The sequence below is a fragment of the Perognathus longimembris genome, chromosome 2 (genome assembly GCF_023159225.1).
Source record: "Perognathus longimembris pacificus isolate PPM17 chromosome 2, ASM2315922v1, whole genome shotgun sequence".
NCBI lineage: Eukaryota > Metazoa > Chordata > Mammalia > Rodentia > Heteromyidae > Perognathus > Perognathus longimembris.
In genome coordinates, this window is record NC_063162.1 from 119075448 (window position 1) to 119090139 (window position 14692).

The 14692-nt window shown below is 34.8% G+C and overlaps 1 protein-coding gene across 1 annotated transcript in view; it reads left to right on the top strand.

Annotated features, from left to right (window-relative positions):
• Positions 1–14692, top strand: part of Dync1i1 (dynein cytoplasmic 1 intermediate chain 1) — a 270153-nt gene that overhangs the window by 31412 nt on the left and 224049 nt on the right. Inside the window, exons 3-5 of the mRNA XM_048340062.1 lie at positions 1147–1261; positions 3936–4026; positions 12251–12310. Of these exons, the coding sequence (XP_048196019.1) occupies positions 1147–1261; positions 3936–4026; positions 12251–12310 (266 nt within the window). The remainder of the gene's footprint in view (positions 1–1146; positions 1262–3935; positions 4027–12250; positions 12311–14692) is intronic.

The following is a 14692-nucleotide window of genomic DNA, read 5'->3' on the forward strand; positions in this document are numbered from 1 at the left end:
GAAACCAGCCAGCTGTCAGTGGCTTATGCCTGTAATCGTAGCTACACAGGAGAGTACAGGGCCCCGTGTTCAAGTTCTAGTACAAAAGATACCTTGAATTTTGAAATTTCTTTCAGAATATCTCTATTACTATCTCTCTCTCTCTCTCTCTGTGTGTGTGTGTGTGTGTGTGTGTGTGTGTGTGTGTCTGTGTTTCTGGTAATTGAACTCAGTACCCAATACTTGCTAAGTAAGGACACTACTACTTTAACCATGTCCTTAATTCTTTTGCTTTTCATTTACTTTTTGATAGGTCTTGTGTTTTTTGCCCAGGTTGGCCTAGGACTGTAGTTCTTTGACTTCTGCCTTCAAAATAGCTGATATTACAGGCATGAACTAATACATTCATTCACCACTGCTAATCTTTAGCTTGCATTTTCATTTATCACTATCCTATAAAAACAAACTAGATTTAGATCTGATTACACATTGTTTGTTTTCAAATGGAATTTATGAAAGTCACTACTACATGCTTTTTTCACACTCCCACTTGATTTTCTTCTTTGCCTTAGTGTAAATATATATATATATATAGAGAGAGAGAGAGAGAGAGTCCTATGTAGATAAGAATCAAACAATGAGTCTTATAGCAATATTTTACTGTAACTGTAATGTCCTAATACTGATTTCAACCTAGTTTGTTTTAAATTGTGATAAAGTTATACTTCCAAAACAAAATAATTTTCATATTTGATGTTTTCATAAATGATTTTACTTTCCAACCATTCCAAAGATATAACATGAATATTCATTCGAGATACATATAAAATGAGAACTGATGTCCAAGAAGGAAAAAGGCAATCTGACATGGCAGACAAAGTTCCTTTCAGGAATTCTAGCCCTACTTTAGCTTGATGTTTTCTCCTGAAACTGTGTAAGAAAACTTTCACACTATGTGATATCGAAGCAGGAAAACTTCTTCAACCAAAGGACAAAGCATGGGGTTGTAAAGACTAAATGGAGTCATCACAGTATATTTTTTCATGATTTTACCAGAGCTTTTGCCTGGTTTTCACTGACATGAATTTACCATTTTCTGCTTCCACCAGGGAAAGCATAGCTAGAGTCATGGTATTTACTTCCCTTACTGACATCTGATCTTTTTAGGCGGATATGCAGCAGAAGAAAGAACCAGTTCAGGATGACTCAGATCTGGATCGCAAGCGTCGCGAGACAGAGGCTTTGCTTCAGAGTATTGGTATATCACCTGAGCCACCTCTAGGTATTTAACAATATTTTGTATTATGATTGCTCAAGTGGACTTGGACAGGATATACCATGTCCAGCATTTACTAATCTTTTAAGCTGCTAGCTTTACTGGCTTTACTTTTTCTTTAATTTTAAGAAATTCTATGTTTATGGCTCAGGTTGCATGTATTTTTGGAACTGAGAGGGCTGGAAGGAGTGGGAAAAAAGGTTGGAGATTCATTAGTGCTAATGACTTACTGATTGACTATGTGGTCAGACTTTTCCACAATGTTATGAATGAATTATTTTATATTTGTTAAATGAGCTACCACTTGGTAAATGTAAAAAGTCTTGACATGTTTTTTTTTCCTTGTTCTTTTTTTCCTTACTGAATCGTAACTTCTTTTTGCATGTATAAATGCTGTAAATCTGGTTAGAAATGTCATAACCATGATAGGCATGTTATTCCATGCCAAACAAAAAGAATCCTTAGCAGGGAAATTGTAGGAAACATACAATCTAACAGCTACAACCAAGAAGTTTAAATTGATTAGATGATTGTATATCTTGATTTCATTGCTAATTGGCATTTTCACTGACATATCCTTCCTCCAACTCATTCATTCCCAGCTGGTAACTTATGAATCTTTTTTTTTATTCTTACGGTCTGATATTATTTGTGATATTATTATTTATTATATTATTTGTGTTGATGGTAACAATGAATGCACTTATTTTGTCACTGGCCTGACAGTTATTTTATTTTTCCTTTATTCTTTTGTTTTTCCATACATTTAAGACTAAGCCTCAGGTGTCTATAAAACTACATGACATCCAATATATCAAAGAAATTTTCAAAATAATTCATTGAAATAAATATAATATCCGAATCAGTTTAACATGGTTTATCTTTCCTTAATTCTGTAACTGAATTCTACATTAAATAAAATTACATTTACACTAAAATAAAATTTTCTTTCCATAGTTACTTATACTCAGAATAAATTTCATCCATATTCAGAACATTTGTGTCTATAAATATAAATAAAGAATATATGTGTACAGATTTTAAATGTTGATACCACTGAACTCATATATATTAAACTAAAATGCCATTGGAGTATTCTTTGCTCAGACCCATTTTGAGTATGTCTAACATACTCAAATCATATACATAACTATGGTATAGCAAGTCCTAAGTAGATTATTTTATTTAAGCTTTTTATATTATAGAAAATTTAATCTATGGAGTATCTACTGGATCTTCTTTGAGAAACAGACACCTTGCTGACATTGATGTAAATTAGACACCTTGAAATCTCTTATATTTGTGCCTCAAAATAGTCTCTGAAATGTGGTTGCTATGTCAACACTGATTAAGCACATTAATAGTACATCTTATTTTTCCTACCCTACATAAAGCCAGTATTTAAAATTTGAAAAACAGAATACTTAATTCTCCCTAATCCATAAATAAGTTCTCAATTCTCTCTGCATTTCTGCCACAGGTCTTTGGCAAGGGTGGCCATTTTTATTTTTTTAATCCATCTTTCCAAGTTACATTTGCCTTAGCATTGAGGGTATTCTAGGTATTAATTGAAAATCCACATGAAAATTCCCAGCTCCTTGACAGATGTGCCATTGGATCCTATAACAGGTCTGTGATAGGATTTGGACAAAATAATTAAGCTCTTTACGCTATTAAATAAAAAAAGGAAATTGCACCTGATTGAAACCAAATGGGAATCTGCATTTATGCTGGTTCTGCCCATATGGCTTCTTTGCTATGTAAGACAATAGGAACCCTTGCTGTCTGGCCTAAAGCCATTCTGGCTAGTTGCAGCTTCTATCTGAAAGATACTTGGCTTATACCTAAAGGATAGAGATGAAAAAGACATTTGCATTTTGGTTAGCCTTTTCTCTCAGACTTTCAGCTCGTGCTGACTTGAGTCTTTGAACTTGTTTCCTGTCCTTAGACTGGCAGCTCCCTTCCACACATCTGGCAGTGTCTTTTAGAGTTGTGGGAGGCAAATGACAAAAAGTCCCCAGCACAGTAAAGAGTACAATGGCATGAAACCATTAATTAGATGTAAAAATAAAGCAGCCTGGCATTTCCCTTGGTTTTGAGAGAGATTTTTTTAATTACCAGGTTCAACATTTACTCTTCCTCTATCTGTCATGTAGTTTCTCATGGTAAAGTAGTTTATGCACCATAAGCCATGCATTTCTTTCCAAGGGCAGATATACAACAGATGCTCTGACTTTCCTTGGCCCTTTAAACTTATTTTGTAATCCTTTACAGTTTTATAGACACTCCATGTTATTTCTTTCATAGGTCACATCTATACTAACAAAATAAAGTGAAGAATTGGAATTATCTGGATAGTTCATATTGGACAGATGACTAACAGGAATTATCTAGATACTATTTTGGTTCTCCATTTTACTTTGCTTGGGTGGACATGGCCTGCCAATCCCTAAATTAATCCTGTCTAAATTCATTTCAAATTTTAATTTCCAAATAATGAATAATTCACTTGACTTTCTTCCTTTTCCTTCCTTTTTTTTTCTTTATCCCATTTCAATCTCTCCTGACCATACAACCACTTTAATTTGGGCCCATTTGCTTTGATTTGTCTGACACTGCTCTTCTCCAGTGCAGCCGCTGCATTTTTTAACATGGGATACCTGTTATTTTCATTATTTAGTCCCAACCCCTATGTCTCCCTCCTCGAAATCAGTGAGCACTCCCAGTGAAGCTGGAAGCCAAGACTCAGGCGATCTTGGACCACTGACAAGGTAAGAATTGTCTCTTTATAAGGCTGAATGGGATGTGAATAATAAAAATGAACACTGCTAACTGTGGGTACATCTACATGTATGCTTCAGTCATTTGGGGCTTAAATTTATGCTGACATGCTTTCTTTAGTACCATAGCAATGTCACTGAACACTAGAAATGATAAACATACATCATCCGTCCTTGAATGGGCTAGATAATATGCCTTACTTAAAAACATAAACATTGATTAGTATAGGCATACATTTTGATTAGTATAGGCACACATTATTTTTGTTTTGTAACTCCAAGTCTAATTTCTCTAGCATCATATTTATTTGTGTAATAGAATTGCCTAATTCAAGAATTTAATCCTGAATGGGTGGTTGTTAGGTAATTAGGGCTGGCTGCTTCTACTTGGTGAGTCAGTAAACTTTATACCATCTATAAACTTTATTATAATCTATACCATAGATTATATTCTTCTGTAAGAGAAAAGGGCATCTGTCAGGTAAAGATGTGAAAAGAAGAAAGAAAATTAATTAATATGGATGGAGTCATGGTAACTCAATAATTCTTGTCCCCCTAGGCAGGTGATATGAATGAGTGTAGAGTGGGGCCTATAGAAGCTGCTTAGCACATGTTATGTTATTTTAAAGTTATTTAGATGGCCTTCTTTCAGCTTATGGTGATTGAGATTACTTGGAAATATAGGTCCAATTTTTCCACATTTTGCAGTATTTCATAAGAAATCAGAAATTCATATTTATGCTCATAATTCATGTTTGTGCAAGTCATATTTATTCAGTAAATATTGAATGTTAATGACTTTTGTTCAAGTCAGTTAAGGGCCAGATTTGCCCTATGGCTAGTAATTTGTGACCTCTTGCTATGCCCCTTAATGTAATAATGATAGTAAAATACTTACATCAATCTTGAAATAAAAGAACTAGCATCCATAGCACTGCGCTGCTAGCAGATCAGTTTTGTAGACTGACTACTCCATTTGACCCTTGTCTACCTGAATAAATTTCTTGCTACAATATGCATTTTTTGGGGAAGGCAGTACAAAAAAAATTTCTTTTCCCCCTAATGCATTACCATAGCATTTTCTTTTGAAAATGTATGATTCCACTGAGGCCTCGGGAGGTTGGTAAATGAAGCTGTGGATTTGCCAGATGTATTGTCACACACTTATAATCCCAGCTCTTGGGAAGCTGAGGTGATAGGATTGGAATTTCAAGGCGAACTTATGCTACATAAAGCCAAATGAAAGCAAGCAGCCAGTCAGCCAATCAATCAACCAATTAACCAACCAAAAGATCAGACAGGGAAAATCCACTATTTACATGAGCACTACCTTCAGGTGTAAGCTTTTCTGGCATTTAGTAGCCAAGAGGTAAGACTAGAATTTTCTCACTCATATTTGTCTGTTGATCGGCTTCAGACCAGAGTTCTTGGCTTTGAGAGGATCTTTCAAAACGAGCAGACACAGCTTTCAATTTGAGAAAAACCAAAGTAGGGTTTTTATGTGGGCCCAAAGATGCTTTGTTTTAGCAAATCACCTTTGTGCTTTGGAGCAGCATGTATCTTTTGTCATCTTTTGCTTGAACATGCCTCAGAAAGATCTTTGAAGGAGTAAAGTAATAATAAGTTCATTTATTCATGGACTGACTTATGTAATCACATTCCTTAGGGGGTCCATTGGCCTATCACTAAGTTAGTATAGTGTGACTGTTTCTAAACAAAGATGGTGGTGTGTGATTATCACTTAGCGTCGAGGAGAGCACTTGGCAGCATTAAATTCTATTACTAACTATACAGTTGATGAGCCCTTTGGAGAACTTTCTAAAGAAAGCTGACCTAGGCTGTTAGTACTGTGAGGACAATGGTTATCATTCCTTCTCAGAGAATATTTCTTTCACCTTCTTAAACATATTCTTTAATTGAGTGAATCACTTTAGAAAAGTAAGTTTATTTCCCACCCCCACTACTCCTCCCACACACAAAGAAAGCTTAAGCCTCAATTCTTCATAGGAAAATCCTGGCAAGAGTGGATACAAGCAAGTCAATGAGTAAATACCTTGTTAAATGCAGGTCTCATAGGGACACAAGAAAAGTGGCATTATAAAAAGCAAAAGCTTTCAGAAAAACTTAGCAAAAAGTTTGCTTGAGAAGAATGAATTATGAGTAGCTTCTTTTGAGCTTAAAATTCCACACTATTTATGGCTTTGCTTTAACAAAATAAATAAGAGAATTAGGTTACCAAAGACATATAATATTTTGGTACATAAAATTCCACTTAGAATGCCTTTTATGTTAAGCAACACCTTTGAAAACAATTATTATTCTTAACTTTAACATCTCAAAAAGTCTAAGACAAGGAAAAAATAACCTAAACCTCCACAGTAATAATCTTTCCTATTTTATAGAATTTGATCTCTTTCAAAAAATAGAAATCAAATTAGCTTGTCTAGTCACATGAAAGCTGTATATAAATTCTGTCAAACTTCTAGTCCAAAATAAAAATTTCTTTACAGAGCCAGGATTGGCAACCATTTCTTATAATTCCTGGAATGACTTAGCTGTAAATGGATATACCCTATTATAGAGAAAAGATTAAAGTAGTTCTTTGTAAACTAAGTTTAAAGGGCTGTTTACAAAATTCCTTTTTATTGATTTTATGACGATGGAGTCTATGTTTTAAGTAGAAATACATAATAATTTTAAATTATGCTATTATGACTTAATTTTAAAACTTTTTTAAAAGTTAAAGTGTCACAATTTGTTTTGTAATTTCTCCTGCTATTATAGCCCAGTTTCTATTTATAACATATATGTGACATTTTTCTCTGGTTCTCAATTGATTTTGGTAAAATGAATTAATCATTCATTAGGTAATCACAATGAGCAATAAAGAATCTCTTAGATTTTAAATCTTTATTGAAAACATTCGAAAGGCTGGTTTTCATTTAAACATCAATTTTAAATTTCTTAATATAAACATAAACCAAGATCTGATATGGAATCTTTAATATGTGATATGGAATCTTACACAATATAAAGATGATAGTATGAATGATTCATCAGTATAGATTTAAGGCTGCAAAGATATTTTCAGAAAGGAAAATGTGTGAACATAACTTAGCATATGAGAAAGTCAGATAAGGAATTCTGAACATCACAATACAAATTTAAATGGTATTTAAGAATTTTAAATGTCTGTTTCTATATTTTTTGTCTTTTGTATTTTATTATTATTATAAAGGTGATGTACAGAGGGCTTACCATTTCATAAGTCAGATATTGAGTACATCCCTCCCTTCTCTCTCTCCCAGTTTTTCCCTCCTGTCTCCATCCATGAGTTGTATAGTTCATTTTCACCACAGTGTCCAGTTGTTTCTATATTCAAAGTTTGACAATATAGAACACCAATAATTTTCTTAATATTTTAAAGACTATTCACTTAGAAATGGATATCCTATGTCCTTTATACATAAGAGTGAAAGTTTTACCCTTCATAGCTCTTGAGGACAAATAGATTTAGTTAATTGAATAAATGTCTCTCTTCCTCAGGAAACAAATATTTTCCTTGAGATTGGGGATTAAGTGATAGTGTGAGGTTGTATCTCTACAGTAAGTATTTGATAAATGTTTGTTAAATGAATGGACTATCCTCCCATTTGTGTATAGATGACCTCACTAAGGCAGAGAAAGAATTAGTCATTTTCTCAGGTTTATATTAAAAGTTCTAGGTTTTAACTTAAGCAGATTGACAAACCCAGCCCTTCTTAGGGCCACTGCCAAGTAAACTCTCAAATAATAATCTCCTACAAGTCTAGGATAATTGTCTTGTGGTTATATTGTGCTGGCAGCACATGAACATTTCCTTTTTGAAGTGACCCCAGGAGAAGAAAATGCTCAGGGGCCACACGGGCCTCACAGCCAACAGAAAGTCCTCAGGACTGCCATGTTTATCCACAAGCAGATTCTGCAGAACCCTCTCTGGAAACATGATGCCTTTTGGTGGGAGCATCATTATCTCCCATGAGGTGTGACAAAATGGTAGATAAAGAGAAAGCATTATGGAGTTATTACTAAGGGTTAAAACAATATATAAATACAATTTAAGTATGCACTACTACCAGAGAAGTTTATTAAGACTATTACACTTTGTATGATCAAATAATTTTATTGTTCTATAAAGAGAAGTTGATAGTCTAGCTTCTTGGGCTTTCTAGAGTCTGAGGGCACTGATTTAAGCCTGATTTATTAATCAGTCTCTTTTTAAAATCAGATTTACATTCTGAGGGCTTCTTTTTATGTTGTACATCAACTGGTTAGTTCAAAACCTTTTACTTCTTATCACCCTGTCTTCAGGCACAATGTGTCATATGTACCCAAACAGTTCCACTAACACAGCACGCATCTATCTTAGCAAGGGGATGCTGTTCCTCCTTCTAGAGAAGCTGCTTGCTTGGCAGCAGGTCTCATGTACAGTTTGAGGAGAATGTGGCTTACTCTATGATGGGAGTCATTTTTTTTAATCCAGTGGCGTAGTATGGCATGTGTCGAAGCCCACTGCTAGAACCCAGGTGCTAGCCAACAGAGGAAAGATCCTCAACAGTAAATTGGAAAAGTCTTAAAAAAACAAAAACAAACTTGAAACAAGGTGCTAAGGGATTATGACTATAATCCTAGTTACTCAGGAGGCTGAATTTGAGACGGTCATGGTTCAAAGTCATCCTGGGCAGAGAAGTATATATGATTCTATCTTGCAAACAATCAGCAAAAATTTGGCTGGAGGGAGGCATGGCTCCAATGATATAGCACCAGGAAAACAAGCAAGCTAAGTAAATGGGAGGTGCTAAGTTCAAATCCTAATAATGGCAAAAGAAAGAAAAGAAAATATTGATTATTATCATTGCTGGACTTGAGTAAGGAAACAATTGGAGTCTACTAGTAATAATTATTTAAAAAGATTTTTATTTATCTGACATTATTTTAATGACTGTGACAGATTGACTGATAGGATGGATTTAAAATGTTTCTTATTATTCAGCGTCTTACATTTGGAAATGGCATTTAAAATTAGCTGTGTGGGGAAGATTTTGGCATTATGTTCACATTGGCCCAAACTGTTTTCCTTGTTTGACTAAAAGCAGTGTTTTGCTTGACTCTGAAGATGTGTAGAACAAGAGGAAATTGAGGTCCAGAAAATCATGGTTCAAAGTCAGCGGGGTCAGAAAGTTCACTTAACGCATCTCCAAAATAAACAGCAAAAATGCAGGTCCGGAGGTGTGTCTCAAATGGTCAGGTGCCAGCCTACTAAGCCTGAGGCCCTGAATTCAAATCCAAATGAAAACAAAAACAAATAGCAATAAGAAAAAGATAATTCAGAGAAATTATGGGGTTGTTTTTTGTAGAAGATATGCAGATATTCATACAGTTACATACCAGTAGAGCACAGAGGGAAGTGTGAAAACACAATCCTGGTTGTAGAATACCTATCTTTGAGGGATGGAGAGAATAAGGGTCTTACCAAAATTATGGTGGGAGGATGATTACAATGGCATGAGGAAAAGCAGCAGGATTTTTAGTGGCATGAAATCTAAACAATAAATATCCCATGGAGGAGCCAAGTGAATAGAATTCTAGGGTTCAAGATGAGGAATATGAATTAAAAGTGGTATTTTCTGATAAGGAAGTGATCATTAACATCACCATAATTATCACCATTCGTTTTGTTCTTATTATTGCACTCTTATTTCTATAGCCTAAGTTCCTGGTAGTAAACCTAATCTAGAAGCAATTGTGATTCTTGCCATACTTTGATACATTGCTTCCCCTGTTCCCCCAAATATACTAATTTAAATTCGACTAGCAGCATATGAGTGTGTCTTAGTCATGTGTGTTAGTATTACAAATTACTGCATCTTTCAAATATCTATTAGACATCTTCCTTATTAATTGAAACCTGAAAAAGGTAAGACAGTTTTTTTTACAGAGAAATGTTAAGACTTTTTACTCTAGATCTATCTAATAAAGATTGAAGACAAATGGAAGTTTCCAAAATATTACTGGTAAGGGGTGAGCAGGAAGAAACTATTCAATTGGCAGGGGGCAAAATATTTAGGACTCGAGCATGACTTTCATACCTTAATTGTGTTTTCAACAGATGACCAGAGATTATTTCACTTTATAATTTTTAACCTCTCTCTAATAAGCTGAAACTAAGCAAATAAAATTGAACTAATGAAGGGAGAATTTAGAAGCAGTTGGTTAGTGTTGAATTGGTAAAGGTTTTAAAATACGAATTTCTAGTAGTCTCTTACTAGGTCACTGTTAGTTTGAATAACCTTGACGCTTTGTAGAATAAAGAGTAAAAAGAAAACCCACAAAAAACAAATTGACTGTAGAATTTTAAACTGTTACATGTTAGACCTTTTTTGATTTGGTGCCAAAGGCTACATTGTCTAGAATGTTTAGGGTCAGATAATTGATTATTTCCCATGAAGTGGGAAGCTTCTACACCTAGGATCTTGAAACAAAGTTGATAAATGTGACCTCGATTGATATGTCCATAACTGTCAATCCAAATGTAGGCCCACTAAACCAGAACAGCCCATGCCCCTTGATCTACAGTAGACAGGGAATCATTGTGCAAACAGCAAATCCCCTATGAAAGAAGTATTTTAGGGGCTGGGAATATGGCCTAGTGGCAAGAGTGCTTGTCTCCTATACATGAAGCCCTGGGTTTGATTCCCCAGCATACATAGAAAACATACATAGAAAACGGCCAGAAGTGGCTCTGTGGCTCAAGTGGCAGAGTGCTAGCCTTGAGCAAAAAGAACCCAGGGACAGTGCTCAGGCCCTGAGTCCAAGGCCCAGGACTGGCCAAAAAAAAAAAAAAAGAAAAAAGAAAAAAGAAAAAGAAAAAAAGAAGTATTTTAGAATTTCTGTCTTAGACTCTCAGAAACTTAACCTATAAAATTTCTCAAATTTGTTAGAGGAAATAAATGCAATCCATAAAAATAAGCAAATTCAGGATGGTTTTCCATCTAAGAATACTATATAGAACTCTAACTGACATAGTTAAAAAGCCCATGAATATGTCAATGAGAAAGGGCTGGGTTGATCAGTCTAGGAGTTGAAGCAAAATATTGGTCACTGGGAGAAAGTTTGTGTGAACATAGTGAAGGATGATAACATGGAGAGCAGGTAGAGGAATCTATCATAGTTAAATATTCCGCTTTACTAGTTCTAAACTCAAAGGTTGGGGCCATTTGACCTTCCAAGACTGGTCTTCAAGTAAACTATCAGGCTTGTGTGGTAGATTTGCCTGGAAGTTATTATTCTTGCAGGAGATTGTTGAATTAGAATCTAAAGTAATATAACAGTGCCTTACACAACATAGTAGAATAACTCAGCTGTGCAAGTCCAATAAGCCAGGTACTGATGGAAATAAATGTATGTCCAAATGCCACCCCATTCAAGAACCAGGTCAAATGGCATTTATGATCTTATCAGAAGCTGTAATCTGACTTCCAAAGGATGTACCTGGTTGGCTGACACAGAACAAGCACTCACCACCCTAATTGCCTTATTGACATTCTCTGCTATAGTTATAAGACCAGCATCTTAGAGATAAATGACATTTTGATGACTTTCAGTATTATCCATATAGATAAATAACATTGACTCAAGGAAGTCAACTATTGGTCAGACCCTGTGGTTTTGCTTCATTTGGCTGGGTTTCCCAGCTGTTCCTTCCCTGGCTCATTTGCATTTAGCTCTTCTGGGTACATGAAAAATGCTAGGTTCTCCCAGAGATGATGGGCTCTGAGGTGTCAGAGATTCATGGAGCAGTTTAGGTGCTCAAGCCAATCAGTCTTCAGTACAAACCCAAACATGCAAAAGGTCGATTTGTGTGTGTGTGTGTGTGTGTGTGTATGTGTGTGTGTGTGTGTGAGTGTGTGTATAGTTTGAATATTTGGCTCCAACTTTCTTCCATAGAAACAACCATATTTTCCAATAGCTAACAGATGTCAGAGGAAAAGATGAACCCCCATTAAGCCATTCAGTAAGCACTGGGAATGGAGAGGAAGAAGGAGGAACATGTTGCCTGTGTGTATTATGTATTGTATGCACTGTTGCCTTGATGAATGACATGGTTTGGTTTGGTATGTTGCCCTCCCCTTTTGTTAATTCTCTGTGTTCTTTTTCCTTTGTGCTGCACGATTAGGACCTTGCAGTGGGACACAGACCCCTCAGTGCTCCAGCTGCAGTCAGACTCAGAACTTGGGTATATGTCTGCTCTTTTGTTACTCCTTGTATTATTTCGTTGCTACAGTTGTGTTGAAATGCTGGAGCTGTCGCTGCCCTTGTTTTTCCTCTCCTTTTGTTGAACTTGCAGTTTGATAAGTTTATTTTCTTCTGTTAGTTTTTGTTATACATCTTTGAAGAAAGGCTCTCTTTGTGGCAAACACCACAAAAAGGTGGCTTTTGATCTCCCCATATTAATTTTTGTTATTGCAAAATAACACTACCCCAAAACAAAGCTATAAAGCCCAAAGCACAACTTTATTTACAAGTGGGGCATACAAGTTCTGTATTGACAGATACGTTTCCTAACCCTTATCCCTTTACTAACAAGTTACTTTAGGTTTATTCTGTCCAGGACTGGTATTAAAGCATTGTGTTTTGTTCATTTCTTTTCATCTTTCACTCTATGGCAAACTGATAAACTCTTAATTCAAATTTAGTTTTGAATAGATTCCTATGAACAAAAAAGCAAATTTAATACCTCAAGTACTTGATGTTGGGTAATATGTTTTAAAGATAATGTTTCCAGAGGGAAATTAATTGTTCTTGACAATACTTTGGGCACTAAATATTAAAAAAAAAAACATTTTAAAGGAGTCACAAAAGCCCATTATCGAAGGAATATAGCAATAAATCATTATATCATTGTGGTTTTAGTTTGCATTTCCCTAATGACAAATAATGTTGAAGACATCTCTTTCATGCTTCCTTTAAAACTGAATATCTTTTTCTGATGAAATGTCTGCATAAATCTTTTTCATTTATTGTGTTAGAATTCTGTGGCTTTGACATGCTCCCTGAGAAAGTTAGTATTAAAGGAACAAAAGACTTACTTGAGCTCGTGGTTTCCAAGGTTTCAGTCCTTGGCCAGCTGGCTCCATTGCTCTTAGGAGCAAACTGGTGAGGTACAAGTGTTATAAGGGAAGAGTGTGACAGGGGAACGCTGCTCATCTCATGGCAACCAGAAAGTAGGGAGAGAATGAAAAAGACAGAGGCAAGAAATATGATATGTGCTTACTGGTGCACACCCCCAGTAACCTACTTCCTCCACCTGGGTTCCACTTCCTAGCTTCTACTTTCTTCCCATAATGCCAGTGGATTATGAAGCTGTCAATGGATTAATCCACTGATTAGTTTACAGTCCTCATGATCCAAAATCTTCCGTAAATCCCCACCACTGAGCATTGTATTGGGCATCAAATCTTCATCAATAAGTGAGTCTGTGGGGACATTGCATTCAAACCATAACACTTGTATATTGGTTTCATTGCACTGGAATTTTTTTCTCATTATTGAATTTTGTAAGTTCTTTATGTATTCAAGAAATAGTCCTTTATCTGATACAAAATTTTCAAGTAATTTTTCCTAACCTGTGTCCTGTCTTTTTCATTTTCTCACCACTGTCATTAAGAAAGCAAACCATTTTTAATTCAACAAGTTCCTATTTAAATTCTGTAGCTTTTTTGTTCTTGTATAGATCATGGTTTTGGTGACATGTGTTCAAATCCAATGATGCATTGAATATTTGGTTGCAAAATACTTGGCCACGTAAACATTTGCTTTTATAACTTTATTATGGAAAACTCTTAAAACTACAATAGTGAAGGTACTATTGATTTTATATTTTTCAGTGTTAGCTTTAATATTCTGTATTTTTCATGTAATATGCCCATTTAACCTTCATTGGCAAATTTATTGGCCTAAAATAAGTATAATATTTTAAAATCCATACATATAATCACCTTTCTTTCTGAAATTGGTCAATTTTATGTTTTTCTCTTAATACTTAAGAGTAGGGATTTATAATTTTTATTTATTATTAAAATGCAGTTTCATCTATTTTTCTCTATTTCTTCTATTTGTTTTATTTATTTTGCATTTCTTTTTCTAGTTTTTGCTTTTGAGTGATCGATCCTATATATGTTTCTTAGACCACATTTGTTCTCTAGGTTGGTTTTTTTTTTAGTCTATTTTTTTCTACAGTTTTGTATCCTAATGTTCTATCTAATTGAAAACGAATATTAAAGTCTCCTACTATTATGCAATTGCTGCTGTTTTCTCCATGCAGCTCTGTTAATATTTACATTATGTACTTAGGTCCTCTAGTGGTGAGTGTATGTGTGAGTGTGTGTGTGTGTACAATTATTAAGTTTTCCAATTGAATTGAGTCTTTTATCATTTATAATACCTTTGTTGTCTCATGTGACAATTTTTGTCTTAAAGACTTTTTGACTTTTGATAGAAGCCTAGCAGTTCTTATTTTATTTTAGTTACTGTTTGCATGATTATCTTTTTCCATTCTTTTTAGCCTATATGTGTCCTTATATTTAGAATGAGTTTCTTGTAGACATCATGTATTTGG